Source organism: Strix aluco, chromosome Z (assembly GCF_031877795.1).
Source record: "Strix aluco isolate bStrAlu1 chromosome Z, bStrAlu1.hap1, whole genome shotgun sequence".
Lineage (NCBI taxonomy): Eukaryota > Metazoa > Chordata > Aves > Strigiformes > Strigidae > Strix > Strix aluco.
The window spans coordinates 70,699,154-70,722,507 of NC_133971.1; the positions used below are offsets into that span (position 1 = coordinate 70,699,154).

Sequence of the window (23,354 nt, forward strand, 5' to 3'; positions counted from 1 at the left end):
GTTTGTCAGATTATCAGAGCACAGACATCGCAAGGTAGGACTGCTCATGAACCATACTTCTCACTGAGGACTAGACTTTTAAAAAACATTTAACAGAGGAGCCCAGGGATGTCTGGGGAAGGATTTAATAAAGCAAGGGTAAAATATACAAACAAAGGCAGTGGGAAATGGCAACTAGCATTTTAAGAAGAGCCCGTTTAATTCCTTTGCAGCATACACAGGGAGGAGGTATTGTGCAGAGCTGCCTGCACAGAGTGCCATTCAGAGACTGTGCAGCTATTAGTGAGTGATGCTGAGAGTTTAAATAAACAGCAGCAGCGCAGACCCTCGTGTGATAGAGGGATCCTTAACGTAAAGAACACAGCACAGGCTCTAAAAGCAGTGTTCTCCCCCTTTGCAACACAGCATAATCTGGAGGATTCCTGATGACAGACTTGCATCTGCTGTTTTGGTTTCCATTGTGAAAAAACACAAAGGAAAAGCTATGCAGCAAACTGGCTAGCCATTTATCGACATGAATGCAAATCCATCTGCTGCAGAGGAATCACCTCTGCAGTAAACAAATAAATAAATATTCCTCTAGCATACTGAGAAATCCCCCTGAAGTGAAACAGGAGGTTCCCAGAACTTCTGAAGCCAGGCACTGCTTCTCAAGGATTGTGACTGTAAGGAAAAAAGAAATTTTGGTCCCTTTCAGCTACAGAATATGAACAACAAGGACGCAACAAGCAACAGTTTATTTGTAAAAAAATCCTTCAAAATTTTACTACATTGCAAGATTAAGGAAAAAATAGTATTAATATATGTACATACAATATATATAAACAAACACACATCGCACCATTAAAGTTACATGCTTTTAGAACAGAGAATGGGTCATAATCCCTCATATCAATTTAAAAGTTATCACTGCAAGAAACCTTGCTTCCTTTTTGTTTTTATCCCCATGAAAGTTTTCAAGTACAGGAAGTAAGTAATGCAGGATCTAATATAGAAAACCTGTTATACACAAATTACAACTGACAACTATACAATATTATTCTGCAGTATCCAACACTTGTGTTTTTTGAACTCTGTAATGATATGAACTTTTACCTGAGGTGCATGGAAATAATGAAGCATGATAATTGGCAAGTTTAAGAGATTTTCACATTATGATTTGACTGTAATTGATGCTGATTAGGTATCACATGTCTATACCCATAGTACTGGCACAAGAATGCTCTGTGTGAGTCATCACCAATGTTTTAGAAGTGCAGGAAAAATTAAAAGGCAAGCACCACTTGCAATGATAAGCATGCAGACAATTTAAGTGAAACAGAGGTAGCATGTTCTTGTAACTCCAGCAGGGTCATTCAAATCAACTGCACCCTCCCTTCAGCAAAAGGCACTCGCTTTTTCAGCTATAAACAATGTGGTTTTAAATTCAGTCAGATTGACCACAAATGGTGGATTTCTTTCCTTACAAATAAAAAAAAATGTTAAGCACAGGACGTGATGAAAAGAAAAAAAAAAAAAAGGATGTAAGAAACACACATTTCAGGTAATATGTGCTATTCTTCTCTCCCTGCCTTTTATGGGAAGAATCAAAATATTTTATAAAACAGTTGCAGTATGTAATCCAAAAGTTAAAACTTTCCAGTTAAATGGCAGTATTAAGCAGCACATTATGTATCAGGAATAATTTTAAACCACCAGAAGTACATAAGCCTTTTTAATAAAGAGCAACAATTCACAGTTAGAAGTAGGAAGTTTATGCACAAAAAGGTGGTGCTGGAGAATAATAAAGATCCTTTGACACAAAACCTCATAAATGAAAATGCACAGAAACTCTTGCACTGTATCTTTTATCCTTCCTGCAGTTTGAAAAGATGTCTATGTGAAACATCTGCTCTTACCGTGACACTACAGAGCTAATCGAGTTATAAGATGTGCCACTGTTGCAACTGGAAGCATAAGCCTCTTGACCATTAGCATCTAAATTTATTTTGAACACAGAAGATGCCTTTAGTAAAAAGTCTGCTGCATCTCTGCGACCTAATTCCCTCAGCTTAGACATCAGAATACCTACAGTGCTCTCAGGAGCATTACTCCACTCCTGCAGAAGGGCATGGACTGGGCTCGAAAGAAAGTCATTTTGTGTTCCATTATTTGTATTGTACTTTGCAACAAGATCAGGGAGGCCCAGATTCATGGCCAGAAGGCACCAATCTTTGCCCATAGGATCAGGTGGATCCAAAAGTCGACTTAGTTTTCTCCTGGTAAGTAGATTCAGATCAGAAACATGAATATCCATTCCTAGGCTTCCCTGGGAGTAGACATCAAGACATCCAAAACACAGTATACTGCTAAAGCTCTCTTTATAACCCCCCATAGTGTTAGTCAGTGATGTCTCCTTTTGACTCTGTGCACGGAAAAAGTCTCTAGGCTGGTAGACCATTACTGGTTCATGATGTTCCCTCAGCTGCTGAGGACTAAGGTAGTATTTCCCAGTCAGAAGGCCCGGTAAGGTTGTGGTCATTAAGTTATCAATGGTACTGCATACAGAATCCAGAAGTAAACAGCATCTGATCTTCTCTGTTTCCAGTCCTCTAACTTGAACCTCTATACCCTGACCATGGTTGACCAGCAGCACTAAAAGCTCAGCTCCACGATTCATAATCTTTGATCCGTTTACCCACAGACGTATATCAGCATCTCCCTCTGTGCTTTGCTGATGAATCCACCTGCAGAGATTCACCTGAACTTTATGAAAAATTCCACAAGGAAATGGGGTAAGATGTTCCACAGGAACGATTCTAACACCACCATAAATCAGCACCTCATCTTCCTCATCTGTCCAAGACCTGTGGAGATTGTCAGTCTTTATGAGAGCAGGAATATCCACCATTGCTCCACTGCTAAGGTCCCTTGCACAAATATCCATGGCATCCAAAATCTGTATCAGTTCTTCCACATCACTATCTGTCACCAGACGCTGGATGTCCTCTATAGTGTACCGACCTCTATAGTGATGGAGGGCTTTTGGGTTCTCCACTGACAGAATTTTTCCAAGGACATTTGAACAGAGCCAGCGAGGATCCAGAAGCACAACATCTTGGACAGTTTCACTCTGCATAATGTTAATCTGTTTATAAATATAAAAGTTACTATTTACATCTTGTGAAATACAAGATGATACCCCATGTTCTCTCCTTCCTAACTTACTGACCCAGTTATTTAATTAACACTGCTGGCAGGATAAAAACAAACAGTGCATTTTAATTTCTTGCAAGTATTCAGAACAAAGAGCAGATCTTGTTCTTGATTTCCACTAGCAGCAAAGCCATTAGAGCCCAACAGCTGTAAAGCCTAGCCATGCCCTGCAAGCTATTTATGCAAAGGTGTTATCCTACAATTCAATCCTACAATTCAATTTCTAATGGACACACATAAATTTCCCATATGCAGTGAACACATTAGGCACTACCTCATTTAAATTGATAGCATACTTACCCTTTCTGGATATTTTATATTCTTACAACTATAGCAATAAACTGTAGTTCTTCCTGTCTCAAAGAAATAATGTTGAATGAAATAGGAGCCACAAGACAATAATGATAAAAACCATTATTAACCAGTCTCTACTTATGATGGCTGAAGAGGGAGGAGAAAAAACAGACATGTGCTTAAATCTCACTAAACAATATTCTATCAGAGCAGTACCTTGCTAATAGGGAGATGCAATTTAGATAGAAACACTTACTTCTCCTATGCTGTGCAACTGCTGTGCAATATGCCGTAGGTCATCTTCACTTGCTAGGGGGTTAAGCTGTTCCTGTACATCGTACACAAACTGCTGCAAGGACATCAGCTGGTTGGGTCCATTCATTTTTCTCCATGAAGGCAGTGTGGAGATTATTTTTTCACACAGATGAGTCATAGGTGGGCAAGTCTTACAAAAGCACAGAAAATACCCATTTGTAATTCTACTCTGCTGAGAACACAGTACTATTACTGTTAGTCTTGGGTTGGTTTGTTTGTTTGTTTTTTTAAAATGGAGGTTACAAGGTCTAACGCATTCATGATGTATATTCACATCTAAAGAGTTCCCCTTGTGATGGACCCTTACTCTTCCACCTGGCATTCGCTTGCCGTAAGAACTACCTTTTCTTAATAAAGTGAATTCCAGAAACAACTTTTTTTCTGAAATAAGCAAACTTTCCAAACATCACCATTGTTACAAAAGGAACCCTGACATGTGGAACAAAGCTTGGTTTATATAGTCCTGCCCAGTCAAATGTGCTGACCACCTGACACAGTGACTTCAAAATGTATCAATTGCCTTCATAAGTCTAGAAGTTAATCTTTATTTCAGAAATTGTCAACATTAAAATCTGTACTCATCAGTATCTGTACAGGATCAATTTACTTCAACAGGTGAGACAGCAGGGTACCAGATAAGAAGATGGTACTTTTATCTACTGCTTATCTTGGACATCACTGATGCCTTCAACCTACAGTCTTAAGCCACAGCATGCACTTATGCAGCAAAGCCCTCCAGATTTCAAGCTAGTGACCACAGCTACGATGAAGTTTTGTCAGAGAAGAAAAGCTTATATTAAGATATCATTGGGAACATAAAATAGGCTGAATTTTGCATAAAACTGAACCGATTTCCTTGGTCTACATAATGAACTCAGTAATACATTCACTTTTAATTCATTTTTTAACAAATACCTATCAGAACTAGCTGCAGAAAGTCCTACTGGCGTGTCACACAAGAGGGCCTTTGATATGAAGAAATTTAAATCCATTTAGCACAGGCTACCTAACTTGAACTTGGTCACCCTCAGTACAGAAGTCTCTGTGGATTGCTTCATGGTGGTAACATCAAACCATGGTTATTTTACCTTTAGTCTCACATACATATACAACTCCGAGCGCATCCTTTTCAGTAAAAAAGTGCGCTAAAAAGTTAATGTATATTCAGTTCACACATTTATATTGGGAATTATCTTTCTAACAGCTGAAGAAACTGTTCTACTCAGGTGTTTTGTTTGTTTTTTTACAAAAAACTTATTTGCCTAAAGTATATCCTGTTTCTCTAATACTACGCTGAAAAAAAAAGAAAGATTAAAAACAAAAAAAAAAAAAGAAGGGCCAATGCTGGAATACAATCACTGTCAATTCAAAATACAAAACTATAACTCTGAACTGAAAATCTTGTCTCATGTCAAGAGAGATCATTTTGGTGACCTGTACAAAACACCTACAATTCTGAAAATGCTTACTGAATCTCTGATGTCAGGAGTTTGTTTATCACCATGTCTGTCATGCATGCTGCTAAAAAAATGGAACAGCACTTGTTGCTTTAATTTTTATAATGTAAGTACTAAGTTTTCAGTAAATTATTACAGAAGATTTTCACATTTTGGCTGGCCCAACCCAGACCATTAGACATTACTTACAGAAATTATCTGGTTTCTTATATCTTGCAAGTGATTTCGGAGAAGCTTCATATCTTTAGACCCAGATGCTCCAGCATCCAAGACAAATAACTTGTCTGAAATGTGCAGATCATTTCCAAATCTAAAAGAGAAGAAGTGAGCCATTATTTACTTAGTTCCAAATCCAGTATTATTTCTTAATCCAGTTGTACTTCAGTCTTAAATTACAAATTATTTTTCTTCAAGGAATCATGAAAAAGTTTTAAGTCCTGATTATGCTAAGATTCTTTATAAGCATAGACAGCATAGCTGCTCTCTATTTTCTTGAAAATAAACAGAGATATTGAGAGAAATTTGTTGTATTTCCTACAAAAGGAGGGTGAAGATGTGTAAGAAAATTACAATTCCATCACAGGACTTGTAATTACAAAACCTTTGACAGCATGTACCTGTTTTCCTAGCTCTGGACTAATTTGCATTTAAAATGATTCCAACACCGAAGATTACACACAGGTATTTTCTGTTGGTTTATTTCAATTGATTAAGATACTGCCCTGCCACTACTGTGCTGGAATTCCTATATCTGTTTCTTGTACAGTCCAGGCAAGTGTCTATGCTCACAGGTATGGATGGTTGCTCATACCATATGCTACCCACTTATATGCTCACTGTGAATATAAATTATTGTTACTTTATACAATACTATGTTCCTGAAAAATTCCCTATTTACACCTACAATTAGCATGCTCTCCAAACATTTGCTGAAGAAGGCTAGAAGTTTCCCTAACTTCTAGTCACCTCCTGGATGACCTTGTCACCTGTATGACTCCACAATATCCAGCTCTTCACAAACAGTGTAGGGAGTACCTGTGTTTTTCCTACCCATCCTAAATCAATTCAGAGCAAAGAGTGGCTCTCCTGTAAAGCTTCCTCTTTTGCACCCAGAGTTTGTAGCTGAGAACTGCCCACTTTGCTAAGACTGTTGCAAGACCTGAGCACCAAGATGTTAGACGCATGGCAGCCGTGGGCCTCTGGATGTATGCCAGTGTTTACAGGGTGAGACTTCCTAAGCCTCAATTAATTTTTGCACCACTTGGCTCACTTTAGCTCACTTAAGGCAGCTTACTCACTGTAATACTGGTAAATGTTTCAATAGCATAAGCTTCCTGAATGTACTGAAAATATCATAGTACCATTAAGCTTAAGCCACATAAAAATCTTTTACATATTCCTATGCATTTCAGTAATTTATCTTTACCATTGACATGTTTAAACACACAAAATATAAATACAGTCCCCACTTACCTGTTCCTGATTTCTCTCAATAACGACATGTCTTTGTCATACCAAAACTCTCCCCCAACAGGCCGAGGAAGATTTACTATGTCAGCATGTGTGGCGACCAAAACAACACACAGGGGACTTTTCAGCTTTCCACCAAATGCTAAAAGAGAAACAAGAGCACTCCCTCACTGTAAGACATGCCTATGGAGATGGCTTTCTTACTGCGCGGTGAATGTAGCAATACATTTTACATTCTTCACACCAATTACTTTGGCAGTGGATTTACCAACTCTAAGCATAGCCATACTGTGCTTACACCACTGGTGCTTTGGCTATTATCTGTCTATAGGATTATCTATATAATGCCCAATTTGAATAGCTAGACTCTTTGAGTAACACCAAATACACTATTACATGACTTTATTGTTTTAACAAAAACATTAATCAATAACACTAATGATATATCTATTAACTACAAACTATGATAGCAGGAGGAAAAACAAAAAGAACAGCTTCTTGAAAGGGTTTCTCATAATCTTTTGATGGTCGTTAATACTACAGGTGCAGAGCAGAGCATTATAAGTAGAATACAAAATGTCTACAACATTCATATGCTGGTATGAATGCTATTTTGCAGTACTTACACAAACAATGACCTCTCACTTAGGTGAGAGTTAAGTAGGAAAGCCTGGCAGAAACCATGAAAAAGAATGAGAAAGAAAGATACAAATGGCATCAATGAGGTGACAGTACAGAACAGAATTTTCAGTCTTTTCTCAAACTGATCTTCCAAAAAAGAGGAGACATCATTAGACTCTTTTTTAAAATGACAGTACATGCAATCCTGCTGTTTTAGTCTGAAAAAACTTCACATGGGAGAAATATGCTTATATCATTGCTCAGTTTTTATCAACTAAGAGCTATGGAATCTTGATTCATTCATACATAGCCACATTTTCTCAAATCTCTGCATAGCACTTCAAGGGAAGTATCTTCTAACAATAAATATTTTTTTCTTTTTTTTTTTTTTTTTGGCAGCTGAAGGACTTAAACAAAGTAACTGGCAAGTAATTCCAAAAGTTTAAGTTTTCTGCTAACGTCAGTTACTACATAGAATCACAGAATCATTCAGGTTGGAAAAGACCCTTGGGATCATCAAGTCCAACCATCAGCCCTACTCTACAAAGTTCTCCCCTACACCATATCCCCCAACATCTCATCCAAACGACCCTTAAACACATCCAGGGATGGTGACTCCACCACCTCCCTGGGCAGCCTATTCCACTGTCTGACCACTCTGTCTGTGAAAAATTTTCTCCTAATGTCCAGTCTAAACCTCCCCTGTTGCAGTTTAAAGCCATTCCCTCTTGTTCTATCGCTAATTACCTGTGAGAAGAGACCAGCACCAACCTCTCTACAATGTCCTTTCAGGTAGTTGTAGAGAGTGATGAGGTCTCCCCTCAGCCTTCTTCTCCTCAAACTAAACAGTCCCAGCTCCTTTAATCGCTCCTCATAGGATAATAGGATACATACTACTTTAGAGATTTGTAACAGTACAAAAATGCATGGGTACCCTTATTGAGCTGACCAGTATAAACACTGATTTAAGCAAAGTATCTGAATAATGCTGACAATTAGATCAGCAAAAAGAAATTATTAACTCAAATTCTAACTTGGTCAAACCAAGAACAAAGTTTCCTCGCTAGACTGAAGAGCTGTGAAAAGCTTTCAGCAATTCCAAATTAACTGTATTTTCAGCTTTGATAATTTTCTGCAAATTTCTGAGCTTTTACAGTAATTTCATGTCAGTTAGATCCAAATGCTCGTATTGTTAACCTTGTGATTTGATCTAAAATGGAATATGAAAGACATGCAGATGCCTGAACCTAAACCTGAAGGTTTGACTTGGCTCATCATTATCTGGCTGAGATAATGCATACAGAATCAAGCAGAACACAAAAAGAGAGGGGAAATACTCTTTGCACTACATAAGTATTTGATATGTTTGTCTAGTGAGTCCATAGCAGCATTATAAGTGTCTGTGAGTGCTGAGTTAGATCCACTGGCTGGAATAACATTTCAGTCCATAGAACCAAGAGACATGTCAGAGCTTCGTTTGTCCACTAAATTGTCACAGTCTGCAGACTAATGCTCACAAACAACTTACATGGTACATATACCTATATCTACAGACCTTTTAAGAGAAAAATTATTTAAACTAATTTGCCTGCCTGCCAAGTAACTTTCAGTTCATTAGAAAGCTTGAATACTAAGTAAGCTTACTTAAAACCTGTGCAAAGTCTGAGAATATGTGAAGTGAAATTTACTAGAAATACTGGTTTCTGTACACCCTGATGCACCAAAACATTTAACATATTTGAAGTCCAAATATAACTCTAGTTAAAGCTGCACATACTGAGTGGTAACATCACTCCACAATGTTGTTCTGTTCTGTTCTTACTGACAGGACTAATTTATGCTGGAAACACTGTTAATTGGGGCTAGATATAAGTAGAATTTAAGCAAAGTGTCTAAAACTGGTTTTACATGGTACCAACCCTTTGAAACACTTTTCCACGCAGCTTATCTGACATAAAACTTCATCTGCCATTTACAGATGTAAATCCCAGCCACAAGCAGCTGCACCGAACCTCATGACTCTTTTTAGTTAGACTAGGTGGTGTGTACAACTCTAGGCTTGTTCCACAGATAAAATTCCCTTTCTCTAAGAAACCCTGTGTAAGGTTTGTTTGAATACATGGGGATGAAGACACGTAACAGCACTCAACATGGAAGATGTACAAAGTTGCAGAGAAACACAAGAAGCTTTATCCTACAGTCCCCTAATATTTAATTAACAGGCAAAAGAGCATACCTATTGGCTCCTCAACTGGGACTAAGGATTTCAGGAAACTGAGCCAAAAGGTCACTTGGTTTAATTGGATTTCATAAGGCTCCTCAAGACTAAAAAGCACTACGTGAATTGCAGTGGGATCATTTGCAGCAAAATAATCGTAACAGCAGAAATATACAGGATTCCCAGAGAATTCCCAGATACTGAAGTCACCAACTCCTGAAAAACAGACAAACAGATGAAGAGATCACACTTTGTCAGTAAGAATGAGGCATCTTTCAGCCATGGAAAGACAAACAAGAGTTAACCTGATTTAAACTTTTACAAAGATAAACTGTATGCACATGAAAAAGCAAGACTGGAAATGCAACCATGAACAAAGGAAACAGGTTTCAGTCAGTCTGAGAGGCTGAGAAGTTGGGTCCTCATAATCTGTTCCTCTCTCACATTCACTTCTCTAGGACATTCAGCTGGATGTCACATGGAAGCACCTGTGTGTCAAATGCATGCAGCCTGACACATTAAAGTGGCCTTTGTCTGGCACAACAGCAATGGATCTTGTATTTCCCTTGTAAAACAAGAATAATGGCTCCCATTCTTTTCCTGCTCACTGCAAAAAGCTCAACATTTTTATTAACTTCTCCTCTTAACATGCCACTGCTGGTATTAAAAACAGCTGAACAACATTCTCAAAGAAGCCACTCTGCTTTACAGAACTGTACTATTTGCATCACATTGCTAAGTCAGGACTGAAGAATCACCATGTTAAAGATCTCAACGGCACCGTGCTTCTTTTTGCCATCTTCTTTAGCTTCAGGTGAGAGAAGTATTAGTTTGTTGTACTGTATGGCACTTCCCAGAGGCACCATCTGATTAGGGTTAAGTCCACACCTGTACCGCCTCTATTTAAATAAATGCTGATTAAGATGCACCTCAAACTTGTTGAAGCAGCCAGAAACCTCAAATTGCTGTTTTGAGTACAGCTATTCAGAGTTCACCCATGTATGTACTTTCATTCTTTATCAAGACAGCACAGAGAAAAGAAACCCCTTCTGACAGTCTGCTGCACAACTCTGTTTCACTGCAGAATTTGACTCGCTTTCAGATTACACTGAAAGAGGAAATTAGCCTGGACAAAGAACAAGCTTTAGTTACATGGCAAACTCTTGAGCATCTAGGACAAGCGTTTTGTCACTGCATGTGTTAGTGTACATATACTGCATTCATAAATAGGTTTTTCTCTCCAAAGTAGAATCTTGATTAATCCTAACTCAGCATCAAAATGGCAGCTGCTAAGGCATGCAGAACATTTTCCTTATGAAGAAGAGATCCTACGGTGAGAGATCTTACCACCTATGTAACGATTAGTATGGCTGGTGGTGTACATGCACCATTTGTATGGTCTTCACAGTCAGAAGCCATATATGTACTTTTGACAACTTCTCTGACTGACCCCTCTAACTACTAACTGGTTTCAATTGCAGAGCAGTTTATTTCCTTTCAAAAAACCATTAAATCAGAAGCTCCACCCACCATGTTTGGTGAGCTCCAGGGCTCATCAAACATGCTCCAGCCCTGTCATGGGGTGAGAAGGTCCTTCATACAGCTGGGAACCATGTGAATGGTGAGGACACTTGGGTCTGTGGGACCAGATTAAATCTGATAAAATCCCCAAAGGACATAAGAGTGTGGGTGAAGGAACCTTCACACTAGTAGCTGGTTTGCCAATCCACTCCTATTATACCAAATCCCTTCTTCCTCTGGCCCACGCCACTTATTCACCTCAAAAACATTTCTGTGATACTATAAGGATCTGACACAGTGATTACTATGTGTATTACAGGTACAGAACTTCATGCATATTTACCTTCTCAACCAAAGTCACTACCATACGAAGTCAGATTTTTTTGTTTGTTTGTTTTTATTTTTAAAAACAAGTAACATGGCATTGTCCCACAGCATTAAGCACACCAGCCCAGGGTTCTGCTTACCGTGCAAGCAGGCATTCTGAATGTCAATGGCCTTGGTGGACTGGTCATCAGCAGAGAAGTGAGAGTGATGAGCAGGTGTAACAAAAGCTTCTAATACCCCTTTGGTCAGGCCTGGCTCAAACATCATACTACGGCTTCTCACACTGACATTCTCACAACCAGGATAAAGATTCGTAATGCTTACTGAAACTGGGTCAGGGAAAGGAAAATGAGATTACAAACCATGTGAAAATCACAACCAGAAAACTTCAAAATAAGTATGCAAGGCATAAAAGCTGATTAAAAAACCAAAATGCTCTTCAAAGAAAGGAAATGACTACCAAGCTGTGAGCATAGACAACTACATCTTTATTCTGAATGATGAAAAGGAAAATATTAGAATGATCCTATATAGCACTTACTGCACTTCAGCAGATATACCACTGTGTAGGAAGCATAGAAAAAACCTGCATGATTTAGGAATGGAAGGTTTCAATAGTTGAAGTTCTTCTACATTGCAAAGACATACTCCTTTTTTAGCCAAGGGCTACAGTTTCATGGCATGGACTATTTTTATTGGTTTGGAAATGCTACATATTCATATAGTTGATTCCTGTCAGTAAGGATGAAAATACCACTGTGTAACAACTGTTTCTGGGTAGGTGGGGTTGAAAAGCAGGCCCTTGACCAAAATTATTTTCCTAATAAGCAATTTGTTTAGTTTATGCTTAATTCAGATTCCCTAAGAGTAAGTGAGAAACATAAGGGTTTTTTAATTGACTTGCACCATCTAGTGGGAAAAGTAAAGATTTCTTTCTTCCACTAGGTGCTGAGTTCTAATATTTGGGTTTTAATATAGAAAGAAACTACCTGTCAGCTGTAAAACTATACTTTCATGTTTGGTGTTCTAATGTAATATTTAAGTATTTTGGCTGTTGTAAATAAATACTAGTGAATTCACACACTTATTTTTACAGATTGTAAGCAAACCTAAGCACATGATGAAGTACAGACCAAATTGTGGTTTAAATTTTTATCTCATTATGTCACTCAACTCGTAACATTATTTTCACATTACATATTGATTTTCATCCAAAAAGAACAGATACTGAAACAAGGAAAAACTAAAACTCCAAAAATTAAACCAATGCCATAGTAGCTTTGTTTGCATAGAACTGCACATGTTTCAAGTGTGCATAGCACTGTGCAACTTTCTGGCTTTGTATCTAGGTAAGCTATTTTCAAGTACATGCTTCAAATTCACCATTATTTCTATAATAAATTGCCAATGTGACTGGCAGGCTTGTCTGATTTTATGATGGTGTGAGCACACCTATCCTCTGGTTCTGGTACCAACCAACATAAAAAAAAATCTGTCTTCAGTTAAAACCTTCCTGCACTGCCTCTAGGAACTGATACTCCTTGAGTGATTTATCTCCCCTTGTATAACACAGTAAATTAAGATAAATAAATCAAGAACTTCTGATTGATTAATTTAATCAAGTTCTTTGTTGTCATAGATGTGAGTCCCTTGTGTTAAGTAAACAGCAAATGCAGTAACAACCTCTGTGCCAGGTATCTTGTCCTGTTAAGCCACTCTGAGTACCTTATAGGTTCCTCAGGTGACTAGAGAGAAAGTAGAGATGAAAGCTACTACTAGTGCTATTCTAATATTACTTTAAAATTAATGAAACATAAACTACTTTTCTAAATATCCATCTAAACTTGAGCTCCTCAAAGTGCCTTCTTAGCTTGTATAAACTGTGCGGCCTCTCAAGTGTTAGAAAACGGACCTGGACAAATAGTTCACTACTCTGTCCAGTGTCCTTCTGCCACAACTGTGGGTTCTTCCAAAGCTGGGCACATGCTGAAGTGTAAACCTAGCCAGTTCCTCCACATCCTGCAGCTCTTCCCAACTTCACACAAGCCAACTGGTGCTACATGGGCAGAGTTTCCCTATTATTTGCACACATTTACTTCAGTTTAGAAAACCTCCATTTTCACCTTGTTCGGAGACAATTCTAGACACCTCTAACTGGCCTAATCCATTCCTGTATGTTACAGAAAAGCACTCTAAGGCATCAGAGGCAGTTCTGAACCATCTGTTATTACTTAAAGATCACATAAAGATACAGCAACATCTTTCAATTTTGCAGAGAGTTTATTGAAACTAATCAAACAAAAAGGCTGACAAAACATAACCCCCCAAAATCACAACCGTGGAATCTGGTCCTGACGCTGGCATTCATAGCCTAGGACTTTTTGTGAAAAATAAATGTCAGCGTTCACAAGTCCTCTCCTCCACTCTCCAAGTTCACTTATACAGCATGGGAGAAAACAAAAACTTAACCACTCCTGCACCCTCCACACCTGCTGCTCCTCTTCGCTCTCACTTTAGGTACGAGCCTGTGCACAAAGAAGTCAATGTCATCTCCACTTTGCTTTGGCTTCTTACACGCTTAGCCTGTCCTGTCTTTTGCAGTGCAGACAACAGCTCTTTCTTAAGAGCTACAGACTTAAGAGGAAAATGTTTTCTCATTCAAACATTACAGTTCTGAAGCCATACCTGAAGGTTTGGAAGACAAAGGAGATGGGGGGAATCTGGCTGAGTTTGCGGAGGAGAGTCTAGGCCTACGCCTTCGGAAAAAGCTTCGTATCAGGCCACACTTTAGGGACTCCACAAGTGTTGTTTTCCCAGCACCAGAGTGTCCAAACAACTTCAGTTTGATCCGGGGCTGTGGATTTTGCATGTGTCGCAGCTGCTGGATAAAAAGCCCCCGGTATGTATCCTAAAATTCAACATAAAGAAGAAATCAGAGCTTGTGGCAGGGAACTTCTGCCTCCCAACAAACTTAAAACACAGCATTTAGGTAACACTTTCTTGCCAGGTTGGTGTTCATCTGCATCAGTTCCTCTATTTGCTTCATCGTGCAAGTGATCAGTTAATGGCAGAAGGGCAGGACAGGTAGACAAGGCACAGCTGACTGCTTGCTCTCAAGAGTCACCTTGAGGCTCCATGAAAATCACACATGACTTGAGGTTCAACATCAGTGAATGGGAGCATTTTGACATCTGATGGAGAGGACAAAGGAAGAAAAACTATTCTCTTTCAGTACCCATTCTCCTTACCTGTCAGTCTCAGTAGGATAACCAATATCCATGATCTTATATAATAGACATGCAGCATTGAAGAATTTTGCAGTGACAGCTATCAACTGAGCAATCCAAAAACTCAATGTGAACTTCCCCTCTTTACATTAACTTTTTCTGTACTTCTCATATCTGGGAGAATTCTCTTCCCTCTCCGAGAATTCTCCTCTTCCCTCTCCCTCCTTCCCTCACCCAGTTCTGTTTATTTCCACTTCAGTTCTTTCACAGTAAATATTGCTTTTCCCAGACCACTCTTACCTCTCCTTTCCTCACACTTATTATTCTTTACCTTAAAAGACCCTCTTACATACTATTCACCTTCCATTTTTTTACCCCTCTACTGCAAGTGTACATCTTCCAGACTGGTTTCCCTTTTTAATCCCAAGCCTCAATATATCTGGTTCCCTACTCAGTTCTCCTCTCACAGTTTACCCTCTGTGTGCATTCATTGTCTCTTCCACAGCTGCAATCTCATCCTCCTACACAGGCCTTCCTCAAATCCAATCACATCTCCTACAGAAGACCTTTCCACTTTGAGCTTCCCCATTACTCCTCTGTATCTTGTCTTGTAGTATGTGAGGATACTACTTCTGTTCCTGCCAAAGACAGAGTTGGGAATGAACAAATCAAATCTTTTATTTTTGCCCAGCAAGAGGCAATCAGACATGGATGTTCTATTTCCCACACAAGCAGAGCTTGAAAAATCAATTCAACGAGGGGATGCAGTGCAGGACAGCAAACTAATCAAGTGTCTCTCACCACATAAAGACCTGTTTCAAGAAAACACAGAGACAGCAGAAAGGTGGAAGGGCAAAGGAACTAGCTTCATCTTTCCTTCCTTCATTCCCCCATTTGGAGCTGAGAGAAAGGCTCTGTTGTTCTGCATTTGCACTGTTTTAATGTGTGGGATGAGTCATTAAACAAGCACCTACAGCCCCCCCCAAATTATAAGCATGCAGCAATTAAGATGAGAAATTTGACAGAAATAGGAGTGCATATAATTTAGTTCCTTCCTCGCTAAAAGGCATTTATTAGATAAGTTAGTCACAATGCAAATACTGCACCCCCTCATGGCTAATACTGAATCCTCTCCAAGAGCCACTATGGCATTCTATAGGTTCTCCATGTGTGTGCTATTAGGGACAAAACCCTCCACAAGCACTGAAAATAAAGCAAGTGTCACGTATGATCTGTACTAGATAGTATTGACCTTTTTTGAGTAGTACTAGAATATTTTCATTGTTTTCATGTAATTTATTAATTTCAATTGATCATATTCTCTGATCAAGTATATAATTATCATACATTTTCCCCATATATATAGGCGGGCCTTCAATAACTAAGTATACGCTGCTATCAAGAAGATAGAGCTACTAACATCTGTTTCAGAAGAGATTTATCTGACCTTCTCTCTTTTGTTCTAGGTCAACTTGTATTAGTTCTGTATTTACATCATGACTAAATCACAAATTTATCCACCGGCATGCAGACACAGGCAAGGGTTTGGTATGGGGATATAACCATGCAGAATGGATCCTGTTATGACAAAAGCTTACAAAAGCTATTACTGCAAAGGAAACCTAAATTTTGGCACTTTCTGACCTCTTCACTGATATATTTTATAATCCTAGCAAGTATAGACTTACTGGCAGGACTAAAGGACATGATTCTACTTTCACCTTGGCAATGCCTGGTACACACCATCTTCTGTTGCTACTCTGAAATGGTCATTTATTTCAGTTTTCCACAGATCCATCAGCGTAATTAAAACAGGATTGTTTTAATTTGTCTGGGTCTTGCCTGTAATCGCCAGGCAAGTGGTCCCTGAATCTTCACAGCATGAGTGATGCTGCCTATCCAGAATAATCAATGTGGATCAGATGTGTCAGACTTACTGCCTTACAACAAGCCCAGATCAACTTTGTGTTTAGTTGTCTGGGATTCTGAAATTGCAGAAAATTGCAGAATTAAAAGAAGACATTGAGAACATACGCAGCTATTCCAAACCCCTGATACTTCATAACCCTAATCTAGCTAAACTGGTAACAGTGGGGAAATAAGTCCTCTTGTTGGATGTGCTAATCCTTAATAGCTTATTTTCCAGTTTCTTCTGAACACCTTAGATGCGTTGCTAGGCACTGTCAGAGACAGGGTAAGACAGATCAGCGGTGCAGACTAGCGTAGCCATTTTTTTTAACATGTACATACTAGCTTTAACTGGGAGCATAATTTCAAATTAAAAATATGAAAAAAAAGAAAAAAAAAAGAGACACCATTCCAGTAAGGATTTTTGCAACAGGTTTTCAGAATGGCTTTGATGAATATCTTATCATGTGATTTCCCATGGTAAGACTTTTCTTGGTATCTTATAAACATGAGAACCTCAGTTAAAATTCATGCATTCCTGACCTTTTTAAGTCTTGCAAGCAGACTGGCTACATGTTCATGCTGCTCTGCTCTGGCGAGATCTTCTGCTGTTTTCCCATCCTGTTAAAACAAAAATTATTAGCAGCAGTTCCTTCCTTTTGCTCACAATAAAAAAAAAAAACCATATCACATGCAACATAGCTCAGCTGCTCAAGGCAGTAACAGAACTGCTGTCAGATGCAAATGAAATAGGGAGAAGAAAGAAAAAAAACAACAACCAGGAACAACTACTAACACCAGAATCCCTGTATCTTTAAATTGTCAAAAAAATATGGTACTATGCAGAACAATGGCATTTCTTTCACAAATTGGTATCTGGATGCCACTGTAGCAAGATACTTTGAATTCCACATCTGAGAGTGATGCCAATACTCCCCATCTGAATTCCTCTTCTCACAAATTAGAGGATGATAGCCATTTCTAGATATTACAGACCTAGAAGTTTAAACAGTTCACAAAGAGGGGACACATGAGCATATTTTTACTCACATGAATAGCAGGTGAATTTTATTAATGGATAAAGAATGACAGTGGCATATCAGTCACTGGAGGTTTCCAGAAAGCAAGAACATTGTAAGGGATGTGGTTTAAATTGAATCAACAAATTTGAAAGGAGAAGCAAAGCTGCCTCCAGCATTCTGGTCTTGCCATTTAACTACCCATGTTTCACAGGTCAGCAGTTTAGTATTAAAAAAGCTGAAATAAAAATTGCTCACTACTTTCACTCTTACAACTACATTAATGTTATTGTATTGTTTTAAATTTTGGTAACAGGTAACTAACTAATCCATCAGCACTTTCTCTCTCAGGTAAGAGCTTTCAATTATTAAGAAGTAGTACTGGAAAACTAAGATCTCCTTCCTGAGTTTCTATCTTTGGTTTTACTAGTTTTTAATGTAAAACCTGCATTGTCTTTAGTTCCTGAGCTTACTGTAATTATTATCCCTACATATGAAATAAGTATCTTTGACAACTGAGTGCCCACCTACAACAACCATTTTCACGTTTCCATAAAAGTTATTACGTAGTCCAGAACTTCAGATAATTCAGACAGAACAGGAACAGAACATAACAAGAAACAGCCAAAATTGTAGTTGATGGTGTGAACTGACTAAATCTGAACCAGTATCTTACCCTTAAATTCCTTCCATAGTTGACATTTAACCGCAACTTTAGTAAAGAAACATCTGAATGTATTTTTAAAAATTCATTTTCCTTAGAGAAATGTATCAAAGGGAGGAACGTCTATGCTGACCCTACCCTCAAAATCCCAGTTAATCCTGCGTCCCTGCTTTAGGAGAGGAAAAGTGATATAGTGGCAGGGTAGCTAGTCTGCCATCAGAACTGCTTCAGTACTTCTAGTGCTTCACAAGTTTCCAGTCTTGGGCACATCCAGGGGAATCCAAAACCTTCAAATAAAGGGGAAACCTTGATCCCCTTCCTGAGAATCCCTGTGGTAACAGGATGTGGCCTTCACCAACCTGAAATGCGAATTCTATCTGGATCCCCAAACCTTTGGCCTTCTCTTAAGTCCAAAGCAGGACTGCTACAGCCTGACCCTGCATTCTTGAAGAGCACAGTATGTTCCTGTTGCAACTTAAGATTGGGGATGGCCTGGCAAACTCCAGCACCAAGCACATATGCAGTGACAGATTCCTGCACGGGCATTGTCCCTTTGAATCAAGAGCAGGTCCCACACTTCTTGATGGGTATGCCACAACTGCCCTGGCATTGCTTGGGTAACTTGACACCCTTGCCTGCTGTCTCTCATTACTCCATGGGGGTTTGTTTTGACTTCAGGCCTTGCTTTGGCTAAACAGCTATACTCTGACATATAGTTTATTTAGCTCAGTCACAGCTATTTGGGCACAAAAACAAAGGAAATAACCACCTGGTGAGTACTTAGCAAGGATTGTGGATCGCAGTGGCTAGGCCAGAGCCTGATCAGTGAGCGTGGTTATAATGGGATGGAGGTGACTGCTCTCAAAACTGGAAAAATGGCAACAGAAATGGTTCAAATTGCTAAAAGTCTGAGCAGATGTGTACACAGAGCAAGCCTACCTGTTAACAGTCTGATACAGCTGCCTGATCTTGGTTCAGACTGCTGTGAAGGAAAAAGACCAGAAAAGAAGCCCCATCAAGGGCTTTTGCGCTACCGTTTGCTCAGGCATTGCTCTTAGGCTGAGGCTTTTGCCCTTGGTCCTCACCTAAGTAACACTGCAGTTATATGCCTCTATATCCCACTGACCCAGCTCGTAACTTCCAGGTTTCCCCTTGAATCTATCTCTTCACTATGGACTTGCCAAGCAATCACTGAACCCTTGGTTGACCATGGTCAACGAGCCCAATTCCTAACCTTGACTTAACCTCAGACCTGCCTCATTGTCCGGCAACCTGGACTCTTTGCTAAAGCTGGTTGCCATCACTGGACCTGCGCTGCTTGCCTTGCTTGCGTACTGTGGGACTGGGCCCTTGCTGGTGAGGACGCTGTCCCTACTTGCCTTGCTGTTTACTCTTGGCTCCCAGCTCACCTTCACTTATGGAGCAACACCTTAACAAGAGCGTTGCCTGAGAAGCACCCTTTTTGAAGTCCATGTTCTTCAGATCACACAGTAAACAAGACAGGCACAAAGGCCTGTAGAATAGGTGAACAGTACCCCAGATCATTGGCAAGAAGCACCAAGCATAGCAGAAAGAACTCTAGGTCCAATTTACCCCAGTAAAGCATTTTGAGATGTTTACACTGACAGATGCTAGCAGTTCAGTTCACGTGTCTGTTGAAAATCCAGACTCGGATCTGGAAGCTCAATTTATTAACAGGTGGAAAAAGCATTTGCTTCCGTGAAAAAGAAATTAACAGAACAAAGTTCCCTTTTTTTGCGAAAATTGTGAACAAAATGAGGCATTCTCTGAATGTCCACTGCAGGATGAACTGTAGAGCACAACAGAATTAGAAAACACAAGCAAAATAGCAAACAGCTTTCAGTAAGTTATTTTCCTATTCATGTTTTATTGAACATTACAGGGTATTTATATACTGGGATAGAAATGCATAAGGAAAGCTGGCATCTGAGAAGGGCTTGGTTACAGAATGCATGAAAGCATATTTCACACCTGGTGCTATATATTTCATCACAATTGCTGACTGGCTCCTCTGTGCAAACCAGACATCTATGCCTGCCAGAGCTGGTCCTGAGTTTAACTGGCCATTTGCAAGCATCACCATACAAAATTTTTAAGTTATCTGACAATTTTAAACTTTGTGCAATTTTAGAAACTTCTGTGAGAAGCCAAGAACATGGTGCCAGCTAGTGTGTGAGCACAATTGAATTTTTTTGGCCAATATTCAACCATTGGAAATACTGTATACTCCAGGAGCATAAGGTTTCCTAAGGTCACTTAACATTCATGCCATCAAATTAAAAATCAAACTAGTCCTAAAATGGGCTTTAGCCTGGAGGAGGCAGGGAAGTCATACTACAACCTAGTTACTTAGCAGTGCTAAAAAAGTTAACTCCTCAGAAGTGGCATTCTGAGAGAAGAAAAAGATAATTAATTCTACTGCACTGGCTTGGAAACAGCTGTTAATAAGACTTTTCAGAACAGAACATCCACCTAGCAAATTAATGCAAACTCAAATGCTATTAAAATCACCACACATATTTCCTCCCTTCCTGTTATCCTTTGCCCTTCTCTCTGCCACAACACTGCTGGAATAATGGATAGTTATATGCATATTCAGTCTGCTTCTCCTGCCAGATTTAGTATCAGCATGATTTCACTGTTATCACCTTCAAACTGATCAAAACTAAAGAGATAAAAAGTACGTTTATCTTGGAAGGACAGGGTCTACCCAGACAATTATACCAACACAGCCATCATGACATAAATGAAGTGATACAGCTCAAGAATTCCTCCATCACCTTCTTGTTATCTTATCTCTGCATTCTGCAGTAGTGAAAATAAAATGAAAAAAGGACAAAAACAAGTGACAAAGGAAAATCTGTAAACCACCCCACAAAATCCAGTGCATCACATGCCATTATTATGGATTAATAGGGGACATGCCCATCTACAATCTAGTATTTTAGATGCTAAACTTGTTTAAACAACAATTCCAAGCTCATTTGCATTCTCCTGCCACATAAGACACACAGTCAGAGGAAAAAGCCACAGTGCTAAATGTGCAGGAAAACAACGAAAACAATTGTATTTTCTACTGAATGGGTAAAGCGCATGAAACAGAAGTTTAATCCCTTTTCCCTCCATTCAGCTGTCTCAGGTATACTTTGTTAGGAGAATAACTTTGAGAAACATGGACTCAAAATCTAATCACAACATGATTTCAGCATACAGAACAATAGCTATTTCTGAGCAGAATGCATTGTTTAGGGTGAATGGCAATGTAAACTGATCCAATGGATCTGAAAATAAATCACGGTTAGGTTGTTCAAAACACGGTAATGGTTATGTATGATGCCTATAATGTATCATGGGCGTATGAGGTGTGCATGATGAAGGACACTTCATTCCTGCTGTGGCTATGTCAGCTAGGAGGATGTTTCTCACCTTAGCGAGAATGAAAAATACCTTCAGTGGTGCTAACTGGAAGCAGTGGTGCTGACTGATCTGACATAAATGATTTGTTTTACAAGGATACTTGCATGCTAGTTCATTCGTCAATGCACCCACACATCTCCCACCATGAAAATAAAACTTTTTAATCCCCCGAAAGCAAGAAAAACATTCAAGACAAATACATTTGTACTGTAACTGTATGTGATGTGAAATGATGTACATCTTAATGACAGTGGTCCACCGTGCTTACAGAAAACACAATGCTAACAAGTAATTCTTAGGTAAAGAAGTTCTTAGGTGTAAATGACATGGTAGCTATACTGTACCTTAATCAGTTTCAAAATCAGTTATAAATATGGAACAAGTTGATAAAAAAGAATGCTTTTCAAGCTGTGGACATACAACAGCCTAACTTTTTTTTTTTTTCTAGTTTCAAAATGTAATTATATTAGACCATTGTACTTTTATCATCCCCCTCCAAGAGATGAATTTGTTTCCTACTATCCAACACAGAAGCAAGAAGCATAACAGTACCTCTCAATACTTACAGAGGTTAAAGCTTCTACACTGGCACCAGTAAGACACAGGAACCGGACAACATCAAGAATGCCATTGTTTGCTGCCAGATGTAAAGGTGTTCTCCCATACTAACACAGGGAAAAAAGTGTCATTATGTCAGTCAAAGAACTTCACTCCAAATTTTATGACTAATAATTAAACATATTGTACAATTGTAAATACTGAAACACAGCAAAGGTCTTGCAAAAACTAAGTAAAAGTACTTTTGACTACAGTTTAAGCATAACTGCTTAAAGCTCAATTAAAAACAAAGGCTAGACTGACTACTTAAAAAACAGGAAACAATTTTATACCTAATCCACAACTCTCCACAACTGTGGAGGAATGATTTAGAGTTTTTTGGTTATATTTGAGAATGTCTCTCTAATTCCTGATAAATTTAATCTCATTTTGCTTAATTAAATATTATCCTGTTAAGCAACACTAAGTCCTTAACCTTTAAAGCTCTGGATTCTATTTCAATCCAAGTGTTACTGAGGATTACGTATCTGCAGTCTCCTACTTCAACACAAAGGAATAAAAGGGATGAATGCAAGAAGTCAGCCTGAAGGAATCTGTGCTTTCAGTGACAGAGGGAAAGTACTGTAAGCATTGCTTCCCCAGTTTTTGCTTTTTCCTGTGAATCTCTCCACTGGCAACAGGTCCTCATGACATCCACTTCTGGGCTTTCATGTTCAGAACTACTGTTGCACCTTATCACTACCACGTCTTTTCTGCTTGTAACTCCTTTTACTATTAACTTCATGTATTTTCATGCTTTCAAATACTGTTCTTCCCTGTCTCAACCCTACACTCAGAAACAATCTCACAAAATTACTTCCCAAAAAGTATTTGAAACCAAAGCTAACTTTCTGACAAATGGAAACAGAAAAGATACACAGCTCCTCAAAACCCTACACCCCAACTCAAATAGAACCATGGCTTGTATCAGAAAGAGTGTGTCCAGCAGGACTAGGGAAGTGATTTTCCCCCTGTACTCGGCACTGGTGAGGCCGCACCTTGCATACTGTGTTCAGTTTTGGGCCCCTCACTACAAGAAAGACATTGAGGTGCTGGAGTGCATCCAAAGAAGAGCCATGAAGC

The 23,354-nt window shown here is 39.0% G+C and overlaps 1 protein-coding gene across 3 annotated transcripts in view; it reads right to left on the minus strand.

Annotated features, from left to right (window-relative positions):
- Positions 1–718: 718 nt before the first annotated feature.
- Positions 719–23,354, minus strand: part of DAPK1 (death associated protein kinase 1) — a 102,423-nt gene continuing 79,787 nt past the window's right edge. For 2 of the 3 annotated variants that reach the window (XM_074812137.1, XM_074812136.1), the window contains exons 18-26: positions 22,241–22,339; positions 17,097–17,174; positions 14,104–14,326; positions 11,559–11,747; positions 9,589–9,786; positions 6,735–6,873; positions 5,451–5,571; positions 3,746–3,934; positions 719–3,127 (exon numbers count right to left, since the gene is read on the minus strand). In XM_074812137.1, coding sequence (XP_074668238.1) covers positions 1,895–3,127; positions 3,746–3,934; positions 5,451–5,571; positions 6,735–6,873; positions 9,589–9,786; positions 11,559–11,747; positions 14,104–14,326; positions 17,097–17,174; positions 22,241–22,339 — 2,469 coding nt within the window. In that variant the 3' untranslated portion in view covers positions 719–1,894. Of the gene's footprint in view, positions 3,128–3,745; positions 3,935–5,450; positions 5,572–6,734; positions 6,874–7,357; positions 7,402–9,588; positions 9,787–11,558; positions 11,748–14,103; positions 14,327–17,096; positions 17,175–22,240; positions 22,340–23,354 lie in introns of those variants that run through there. The other variant, XM_074812138.1, reaches the window with a different exon arrangement.